General features: G+C 44.3%; 1 protein-coding gene across 2 annotated transcripts; it reads right to left on the bottom strand.

Moving 5' to 3' along the window:
- Positions 1-3,472: 3,472 nt before the first annotated feature.
- Positions 3,473-8,767, bottom strand: IDNK (IDNK gluconokinase). 2 transcript variants are annotated; one of them, XM_075740578.1, is made up of 5 exons: positions 8,545-8,767; positions 8,337-8,367; positions 7,869-7,955; positions 6,252-6,295; positions 3,473-4,037 (listed from the first exon to the last, which is right to left on the bottom strand). In XM_075740578.1, exons 1-5 carry the CDS (start codon positions 8,583-8,585, stop codon positions 3,644-3,646), a joined length of 597 nt encoding a protein of 198 aa, XP_075596693.1. In that variant the 5' UTR covers positions 8,586-8,767; the 3' UTR covers positions 3,473-3,643. The 2 variants fall into 2 exon arrangements, with proteins under 2 accessions (XP_075596693.1, XP_075596695.1); XM_075740580.1 differs by lacking the exon at positions 8,337-8,367 and having other exon boundaries at positions 8,583-8,767.
- Positions 8,768-10,907: the final 2,140 nt, after the last annotated feature.

Genomic DNA, 10,907 nt, shown 5'->3' on the forward strand with positions numbered 1-10,907 from the left:
TCTAGGCCTGCAAAATATGACTAGCTTTAGGTGCTGATCATTTCTCATTAACGTGGAGGCTAGAATAGTGACGGTACAGAGATGTCATCTTTTAATGGAAGGATGTAAGTGGGACTTACAACCTTCAAGCACTAGCTAATTAGGACATAACAGACTAAAGTGCTGAACTCCTGTAGTGAAAACTGTACCTGTCATTCACAAAATTAATGGCATGCTAATTTAAATGGTCAGCATCATTTGAACTGTGGAAATACTTTATAAAAGCAAAAGGCAAATATATTAAAAGGTTAAGGGAAGGAAGTACTCCTGTCATTGGGGCAAACAGTGAGAAATACCCCTAACATGAAGCAGCATGAACTGCCTCTAAGTAAGAACATACTACTTTATTTAGAAAACACTTTCAAAACCCAAGGTGCTTACATAGACTTCCCTCAGAGAGAATGGGGTTTAAGTGTTGATTATAATTTTCTGTTAGTACCAACCACTTTGTGAGCCTGCTATAAATGTTGACAAGCAGATCTGAAAATTAGAGTCTAGCCTTTTTGGTGCTCACCTTGAAAATGTTGCCTAATTTTTTTTTTTTCATATGAAGGCCTGATCATATCTGTTTGTGACAGGATGCAGCAGCTTTCCCATCACCATACCATGTCCTGATCTAGTTTTGTTGTGTCTGAAAAGAGTGACCATAAATCTGTATTTAATAATGGGTATACTAGAAAAGCTCTTTGTTTGTAAAATGATGTATTGGGAAAATATGAAGACCATTAAAATCAGAGGTACCACGAGAGGGTGCCATTTCTTTGATTTTCACAGCTGCTAAACTTCTAGAGTTCTGATGAATCAGTCTGAAGAGGTGCCTAGTCTCTGAAATTTGAGGGTGTTAAGACTCCGCTGGACATATCTGTCTCTTGCACTTAACTTTGCCTCCAAATCACAGGACCACACAGGCTGGTAGGTGTTGGAAGGGACCTCTGGAGATCACCTAGTCCAACCCCCTGCTACAGCAGGATCACCCAGAGCAGGTTGCACAGGATCGTGTCCAGATCGGTTTTCAGTATCTCCAGAGAAGGAGACCCCACAACCTCTCTGGGCAGCCTCTTCCAGTGCTCTGGCACCCTCAAAGTGAAGAATTTTTTCCTCATGTTCAGATGGAACTTCCTGGGTTCCAGTTTGTGCTCGAATGTTTGTGCCTTCAGCTTTCACCTTGGCTCTCGGAATAAACAGGCTCTGAGTTGAGAGCAAGTGTTTATTTCTAGTGCTGCTATGCTGTACAGCAGCAGACAAAAACTGGTAACTGCCTGGTATTCTCCCTCCAGGTCACAAATAGGAAAAGACCACTTCTGGATGGGTGTGTTAATGTCTACAATCCCAAATCTCTATCTAAAAATGCCCATTTTCAGTCAGATAATACCCATTTATTGCACTGATCATCCTGGTTTCAGCAGGGATAGAGTTAATTTTCTTCCCAGCAGCTGGTGCAGTGCTGTGGTTTGGATTTAGGATGAGAACAATGTTGATGACACACTCATGTTTTCAGTTGTTGCCAGTCAAGGACTTTTCAGCTTCTCACACTGCCCTGCCAACAAGGAGGCGGGGCGGTGCCTAAGACGGGTGAGGGGGACACAGGCAGGACAGCTGACCCAAATTGGCCAAACGGATATTCCACACTATATGATGTCATGTTGTGTTTGTAACTTGGGGGTGGGGTGTTGAGAGGTGTGGCAGCTGGGGGCCTGGCATGGTAGCTGGGGGTCTTGCACGGTAGCTAGAGGCCTTGCACAGCAGCATTCAGAGTGATGGTGTTTGTCTTCCCAAGTCACCATTAGGCGTGATGGAGCCCTGCTGTCCTGGAGATGGCTGAACACCTGCCTGCCCGTGGGCAGCGGGGAATGAATTCCTTCCTTTGCTTTGCTTGCACGTGTGGGCTGGGGAGCTGGGGGTCATGCATAGCATCGACTTTGGGTGATAAGAAATTGTGCTGTTCATCACTTGTTTTGTATATTTTTATTATTATTTTCCTTATTGTGTTTGTCCTATTAAGCTGTTTTTATCTCAACCCATGAGTTTTCTCGCCTTGACTCCTCTGATTCTCTCCCCAACCCGAGGGGAAAGGGGAGTTAACAAGCGGCTGCATGGGGCTTAGCTGCTGGCTGGGGTTAAACCACAACACTGACCTAAGCACAACAGTTTGTCTAGTAAACCACAAAGACCTTACTACTGATACAAAATGAGAACTAAAAGACAAACGTTTTTCAACCAGTTATCCAGGTAAAAATTACACCAAAGACACTTCAAAACATGAGTTTTGCTTCTAAAGGAGTTCATCCATCATCCTAGAAATAAAAAAACGCATGACACACTAAAAATAATCCATGTGCAACAGCACATGGGGATGACGCCATTCAGATGTGACTCAAATCCTTCTTACAGAAACCATCCACAATTTTCATTAAGTTAAGCTAAAAAGGCACTTCTTGTATAACAAGGCAAAATGAACTTTTCAAAAAACACTTTGACAATAAAAAAAGGATTTTAACCTTAAATTCTGTGAGTTAGGTAACTGATTGGATGTTTGGAATTTTCTGGTCACAAAAAAAAGTTGTGAAAAATGTGTATTAGAAATATCTTGATCTTAAGCTTTGAAGTGGTTGTATGGACACCTGTCCATAACCATACATTGGACTGAACATCAGCTGAGGTGGAAGAGTAAAGCACCCCAGAAAAGGGAAGTGAAGGAGAAAGTCCAAGTGTGAAAGTGTAAGTTAGTTTTTCTAAAAGAAAGAAATACCTACCCATCTTGTATTCAGTATCTTAGATCACTTGTTGACTCACTCTCCACTGTACTTCATCAATGGGTGTGCTTTGTACATGAAAGATGCGAGTTCAGAGTCAAAATGATGCCACTGACACTTTGTTTCTAAAGCTGTCCATACAATACAATATTTTGCATATTGCCTCACCTCCACACAATTATACTTCGTATATTGCCTCACCTCCATACAATTATATTTCGCATATTGCCTCACCTCCCTACAATTATATTTCGTATACTGCCCCACCGCCACTACCTTTTCCCTCACATTTTTCAGCTTGGTGTTCAATGCATACAGTAAGAGTTCATGAAAGCTCTCATGAAGTCCCCAGTGCGCTGGTGAGCTTAGCAAGGACACAAACACAGAAGCTACAACCTGCTAAGAATCTGGCAGTGAGACGGTGGTAGTGTCAGGCACAGAACTTCATCATGCATGTTCCTGCCTCTTGTACTTCTAGAAAAATAACTGTTTTGTTTCTAACAAAGCTGTAAATTATTTAATCTCTTAATAGCAGATATGCCTATCTCCGTGTTTGACAGAGTAAAAATTAAAATGAAGACATTAAATTATTGTATGTGACCCTTGGCAGGATTTTCAAAAGCAGACTCTTCCTAAAATGGGAGATTTAACTTCATGTGATGAAGAGTTTAAAAAACTGATAGTTTTTGAAAATTTCATCTTTTATGTCTTTTACAGAGCTATGATAAAAATTCCAATAGTAGTAAACCAGGTCTTAGCATTGCAATCCATTTAATTATAAGGGAAAATAAGTTCTTTTGATTTAATAATCAATGTAATAATTAAAATGCTGTTCCATACCCTTGATATCCTTATGGGAATTTCTGTATGTGTAATTCAGAAACTTCCTGCAGAAAAGCCTCACCCTGAAAAATGGCGTGCTCAATCTCCAGCACTATTTCAGGGAGAGATTTTTCTAGACTGACAGTAATAAAATTTTCTGGTGCACTAGGAGGCTCCAGAGTGTCAAACTGAGACTTGAGAAGTTCAGGTGCCATAAAATGTCCTCTCCTCTTCTCCAGGCGGCCAGCTATGATGTCTATAGGCCCATGCAAATGAACAAAGAGGATCTGCAGCGCTGCGTTTTCTCCTGGTTGCTCTGGCTGATTGCTTTCAATTCCAGATGCTCCACTAACTAATATACGCCTATACATCTTCTTCAGTGCAGAACAGGCCAGAATTGCATCTTGTCTAGATGAGTCTTCTCTATCAAAAAGAAAAAAACCCACCCAAACAACATCCGTATGTGATTTAACAAAATGGGTCATTTGTTCTGCTGAACAAGGGAGACAAGTTCTGGATCTTTGCAGAGGACATACTTGGGAGTAGTGGCATTTTTTTGTCATTTTGACAAGATTTTGAAACCAAATTTCCAATGCAGGTAAAGATGTGATTTGAAAGAGAGGTCAGGCTAGACAGCCTCCTGGTAAAATCTCAATCTTGGAGACCTTCTTTATTAGCCACAGTTCTTTCCTAAATTAAATTCAATTCTAGCACAAAGAAGTGTCATGATCATTTCCTTAATGGCTGAGAACAGCAGCAACTGAATATCCATACAAATACCCATCCATTATCTATAAAATTACTACACTAATCTGCCTAAAGAGTAAGTGGCTGCTGAACAGTACAGAGGTCTGTTCACATACAGACCTCTGTATACATATTCAGGTATACTTCCAACACCTGTTTTCACTGGCTCAAATTTAACTGTAATGATAAATTTTATGTTTCCTGTAACCATACTCACTGGCAGTACTGCACATATGCCCACTTCAAGTTAAACAAGGCATTGGATGCAAGTAAATTAATGCCTTGCACATGTACTTTTTACTGGCAAGGTTTCTTAAAATAAAGCAAGCATAAAACCGTGGGTGTGTCTGTTCCACTGAAAATCAAATCCAGAATTAGTCGTCTCTATGAGAAGTGACTGAAATGCCTAAGAAAGTACCTTCTGTAATCAAATTAAAATTACGAAAAAACCCATTTAAAATCATGCTACATTTGTCAGATTTTGGTTCACCAGGAAATACGAACTTAAAAGAGCTACTGTTATCGCATAGATAAGCCAATACAAGCCTCAGTTACTTATTAAGTACTAGTAATTAAACATTGGCATTAGGCTCTTTTAAAGTATACTCAATTTTGCAAAGTTTCTGGAGCTGGGCAGTGGCCTTGGGCTAGCATGTAACATAAAGCAATGGATCCGGTGTAATAGTCCAGACAAATTTCTCAGTGAATTAACCCACGCTCCAAAAAGGCATGCTCACCTGATGTGCACAAGCAAGTAACAGCCACTGTGTAAAGCCAGGCTAAACAGTCCCTGGTCTCCCAGCCTCTCCTCATTTGGCGGATGCTCCAGTCCCTTCATCATCTACATGGCCCATCGCTGGATGCTCTCCAGTATGTCCATACCTCTCTCAAACTGGGGAGCCTAGAACTGGACACAGTAGTCCAGGTACAGCTACAGTGTTGAGGAGAGAAGAAGGATCGCCTCCCTTGACCTGCTGGCAATACTTTCTCTAATGCAGCCCGGGATATCACTGGCCTGCTTTGCCAGAAGAGCACATTGCTGGCTCATGTTCAACTTGAATGTCCACTGTGGTCCCTCCAGGTCATTTTCTACAAAGCTGCTTTCCAACTGGGTGCCCCCCAGTGCCTGCACGGGTGCCTGGGGTTGTTCCTCCCCAGGGGCAGGACTTTGCACTTCTTAAACTGCATGAGGTTCCTGGCAGCCCATTTCTACAGCCTGTCAAGGTCCCTGTGGATCAGCCACTCCTACCAGTTCTGTGTCATCTGGAAACTTGCTGAGGGTGCACTCTGCTGCATCAGACAGATCATTAATGAAGATACTAAACAGGACGGGACCCAGTACTGACCCCGGGTGTACACAGCTAGTTACTGGCCTCCAGCTGGACTTCATGCCACTCATCATCAACCTCTGCACCTGGCTGTCCAGCCAGTTTTCAACCCACCTCACTGTCTGCTTATCCAGCCCATACTTCCATCAGCTTCTCTGTGAGGATCCTGTGGGAGATGGTGTCAAGAAAACTTGACACCGTATCCTAAACTAACAATATTTTACAAAATTTTATCCTGCTGTCGTTATCGGTGTATTTTGTGGTTATATTCTAAGTAGCTAATGCCAGGTTTATTATTGAACTGGATCCTTGAAATTACTTTTACATAGACAGTAGAAAAACAACTATCATTGGCAACAATTTTTCCAACACTATTATTCAGAGATTATCTCACTCTCAGCAATTATTACCACAGCTTAGATTAGTGAAAATAATGCTTTACTGCCTGTAGAATGTTTTTACACTGCTACATACATTTCTGTTTTGGAATGAAAGGAAGAAAATAATTTTGGCACTTTTTTTGTCTTTAGCCCAAACTCCCTGAAGCTAGATGTTCTCTTACCTCCTCAGTATATCATGCAATGCACAAAGCCAGGGAATCCTGTCCTAGAAAGAAAACAAGTTAGTTCAAAATTGTTTATGAAATTGATTTGAAATAATTGCTTCTAACATCTAGAGCATTTAACTAGAGATGAAAATTAGCATTGAACTGTACAGCAAGTTCAGTTTTGATTATCCTTCTCCCTATTGTAGATCTGCTATCACTGCCTGAAGGCTAGTCAGAAGTGCTAGGCATATTTTTAATAAGATGTTTTTAGCGGAACAGTATTTTTTATCTTACAGATACCTACAAGTATCTGATGGAAGTAATATGTATTTACATGTCGCATGCACCTTGCAAACCTCTAAAGGACAGTCACCTTCTCTCTTGCTTCTATTATACAACTCAAATGTACAGCCTGAATTGTTATTTCTTTTTCCTTATATCTTGACATACATACACAATGCTTTGGATCAAAGCTGAAGCTTTCAGGAACAGACAGATCTAAATTTAATTATCTGCAATAACTTAATTATGTCATTTTTATGTCAGTAGCATTCACAAATAAATGTAATCACAGCCACAATTTTGCAACACCTTTGCTCAATAGTTAGGCAACCACAATGTGAATGACTGATCAGCTTCTCATTATAATCTTATTTTAAATTCTAAGTCCCACAAACTTTTGTCATACCTATTGAGTGCTAAAGGATTGCTCTCATTTCGTCTTTCAATGCTGCTACTGCTGGATGAGCACAACAAATGATAACATGGACAAATAAATGCACCATTTTTTTGTTATTGTCATTACAGAATAACTTCCCACTGGCATTCAAGAACACCTTCACAACTTTGCATCTCTGGTGTTTCAGAGGAGATGCTTCCCTCTTGCTGTGCACCATACACCGATGGTTCAGTCATTCAGTTGTGCAATGCTGCTTTGGATGACGTACTGTTCTATATGACCTTCCAACCACCAGTGAAAGATTAAAGTTTTTAACAAGAATCTAGAACATATTTTCAGTCTCTAGAGAGTGCTTTGAAGAACTCCCTCGTTTTGCTTTATGCTTCTAGAGATTTCCCAGAAAACACTGAAGGGGTGTTACGTAGTAACTTTTCTAATTTACTCAAGTCTCTGAATTCTTAAGTATTGTAAAACTAAACTTGAACATTTTTATCTTTTTAGGCTAAAGAACAGGCTGAGGGGAAGGAAGCACATTTTAAGTAGGACCATATAAAACAGAAGTAATCACTTCTGTAACTGAAAGTGATGAAATGTACATCAGTAGAGACATCCGTCCGTCTTCATGTATTTAACTCAAAGAAGCAGCATTTAATCTAAAGCTGCAATTCTGTATATTGATGTAGAGGGAGTGATTTCTGACAAATCCTGAATCAGCATCAAACCCCTTGTGAGCTACCAAGCACACTTTGATAAACTACTTTTGATAAACTATTTTTTATGCAGAATCTTTTGTATCACAAAAAGCCTCCCTCTCTCACCAGCTGCACACCCATAAATTCAGCCTATGCTTACAGTTGAGTCTACATAAAACACAATCTACTTTAACACAATGTGCCAGAGGTTACAAAGATAAATGTGTTCATGACTGTTCTTTCAGTGTTTATACAAGGTACCTCATCATTTAGTGGTATCCCTTCTGCCATCTTCTTTTTATTCTCTGGAGAATGATAATCGTCTGCATCATAGAATTTCCATCCCAGCTAAGAAAAAAAAAAAAAAAGTACAATTATGGATCATTCAGGCAAACCAGGTGAGCTAATAAGGATCCCAGAATTTACAAAGACGACACCTAAGACATTGCAGGCCTCTTACACCACAGTATGAATCACCATTCATGTCATGATGATTAGCAAAAATTACAAAGTCAGCTTAGCTGCAGCAACAGCATCAGGGCACGACGTTAAAGTGGGGCAGCCCCAGCCGGGGGGCGGGCAGGCCCCACGCCGCCGAGCTGCAGCGGCCCCGCCGTGTGTCAAGGCCAGCTGCCCGCAGGCAGCTGCAGGTCTCCCGGCGCGGGGGGGGAGGCTTGCCGCTGAGCAGCGCTGACAGGGGCGGCAGGCCCGAGTGTAACACAGCCGTACCTTCGCTGCCAGCCGCGACCCAACCGTGGTCCTGCAGAGAAGCACAAAGAGTCGGTCACAACCCCCTCAGGCCTCGGGCAAGGGCAGCCGGGACTCCCACACGGACGGGCTCCAGCAACCTCCGGCAACGCCGGGCCGGAGTTCCCCCGCCCGGGGCAGCCGCCGGAATCCCGGTGCGGCTCCGCCCCGCCGCCCGCCCGGTACCTACTTCCCCGAGCCGCTCACGCCCATCACCACGACCAGCACCATGGCGAGCCCGGCCGCCGCGCCGCTCCGCTCGACCCTCTCCGCTCCGCTCCGCTTCTCTCCCCTCCCGCCGGCCCGCCCCGGCCCGTCCCTCTGCGCGGCCAGGCGGCACAGCTCCCCGCGGCCCGCCCGGCCCGCCCTCGGCCGCGGGAGGCGTGTGCGGGCCCGCCTGCGGCCTCCGGGTGCGGGGCGGCGGCGGGAAGGGGCGGCCCCGGGGCGGCCGCGGCGGAGTCACGGGCGGAGGCGGCGAAAGGGCCTCCCGCTGCCCCGGCGCCGCTCACCTGCGCGGCTGCCCGGCGGGCTCTTCCCACTCCTCTTCTCCGAGACCCCGGTACACGCGTGTCGCGTCCCCCGCTCTCTTTCCCCGCGGTTGTTCCTTGTGCTGAAGTTACCTGATCTTCTCCCTGACGCTTTTTGTCTGTAGCGTTTCTGTCTGGCCCGTTTCTTTCCGAGTGATTCCCAGCACTGTATTCACGGCCGCCTCTGTAACACGCGCGGATTAACAGAAATAATAATTTCTGTCATGCGTGTTAAAGGGTGCATTAATGCGTGTTGGACACTTTTTTTACTCTTTGCTCATAAAGGTCTGCCTTTAAAATTTAATTAACCTGTAGCCACGCCGTGGCTAACTCTGTTCTAGTGTTTAAGGACTAATCAAGTCACATTTTTAAATTGTGGAAATGCTCTTAGACACCAAGTGTTCTTGCTATTAGCACGTACGTATATCTCGCCTAGCAACGTTTCTGCTCTTTAAGGATCAAGCGCGGTGGTGCTGCCGCCGACCAACACCGGTGAAGTTTTTCTGCATGGGGGAGCAGCCTGCGCAGGGCCTGCTGGGGTGCCGTCAGGGGAGCGTGGTGCGTGCCCTGCTTTCGTGTCAGGCAGGAAAAGGACTGCTGCTGTTTGTAGACATTTATTTTACAATATAACCAAGAAAATTAGTGCTGCTCATGTTGTGTGTTTTGTCTTCAGCTTCCTCTCTTAAAATTTGTCTTTGCAGGATGCGCTGTATCCTAGTTGGAGAAATTGCTGCCTCCAGCTAATGCTCCAAAGAGAACTGCAGCTCAGTAGTAGCTGGGAATAACAGAAAGCCTTGCACGTACAAAAGACTTGGGTGACAGTGTCTTCGTGGGAAAAGTTACAGTCTAAACAGAGAATATGGATGTCAAGAATGTCCAAGTGGAGCAATGTAGATTTTCTTCTTTTTTCCTTTTTGCAAGTGTTGTCTATGTCTCAGGTGGAGGTGCAGAGGGAACAATACTTCTTGCGAGAGACGAGGCAGAGTGAGGCAGGGCAATAGGCACGCCTGGTAGAGGTGTGGGATGTCCCAGACCTGCAACTCACGCTCCTGAGTGGTGGTCTGTGCGTGCACAGGAAGATATGTGCAAACACTCTGTTTGTTACTCTTGCACAGACCGTGCATGCCATACATGAGTGGCAAAGTTGCTTTTGCATGGTGGGCATGGCAGCAATTTATGGACTTTGGCAGATTAGTCTGTATTGGCACTTCAACTAAACAACCAAATATCTGGAAATTCCAGTCCAAGGTCTGTATATTATACTTACATGCAATTTACAGGCAGAAAAAGAGATAACGGTCAATTTAGCTAAGATGTCTTGTAATCCTACCAGAGGGAAGGACTAGCGGGTACCTAGAATAGATAGGTTGATGCTAGGGCATTGGGAAGGGAAGAAGTATCCATGAAAAAAACGGCAATGTTGGTTGGACACAAAGGATGATTATATCATACATAGTGATGTCAGTTGCCAAGTGGATGCTCTGATGCTGGCCTGATGTACAGCAGAGCAACAGATCTTGGCACACAAGGGGTTTTCCTGAGGAAAGGAAACGCCAGTGGAGCAGGGAGACCCACCAGGAGCTGGCAGCTCTTGTGGGAGGCACTGACGAAACAGCCCTGAGAGCAGTCCTGAGGAGAAGGACTTGAGGGTATTGATTGATGAGAAGCTCAACATGACCCAGCAATGTGGGCTCACATCCCAGAAAGCCAACCATGTCCTGGGCTGCATCCAAAGAAGCATGACCAGCAGGTCGAGGGAGTTGGCTCTCCCCCTCTACTCTGCTCTGCTCTCGTGAGACCCCACCTGAAGTACTGGGTCCAGCTCTGGGGCCCCCAGTACAAGAAAGACATTGAGCTGCTGGATCAAGTCCAGAGGAGGGCCATGAAGATGATCAGAGGTGGAGCACCTCTCCTATGAGGACAGGCTGAGAGAGTTGGGGTTGTTCAGCCTGGAGAAGAGAAGGCTCTGGGGAGACCTTATTTTTCCATGGCTTCATGCTTCTGCATGAGAAATTGTGGTTTGAAA

This window comes from Balearica regulorum, chromosome Z, assembly GCF_011004875.1.
Source record: "Balearica regulorum gibbericeps isolate bBalReg1 chromosome Z, bBalReg1.pri, whole genome shotgun sequence".
Taxonomy (NCBI): Eukaryota; Metazoa; Chordata; class Aves; order Gruiformes; family Gruidae; genus Balearica; species Balearica regulorum.

What these genes read in the sequence shown, in the direction of transcription:
- IDNK (XM_075740578.1), bottom strand. Translation starts at nt 8,585, where the DNA reads ATGGTGCTGGTCGTGGTGATGGGCGTGAGCGGCTCGGGGAA. An exon ending in GGCGTGAGCGGCTCGGGGAA is followed by an intron (nt 8,368 to 8,544) that starts GTAGGTACCGGG and finishes GCTTCTCTGCAG; the next exon opens with GACCACGGTTGGGTCGCGGC. An exon ending in GGATACCACTAAATGATGAG is followed by an intron (nt 6,296 to 7,868) that starts GTACCTTGTATA and finishes TTTTCTTTCTAG; the next exon opens with GACAGGATTCCCTGGCTTTG.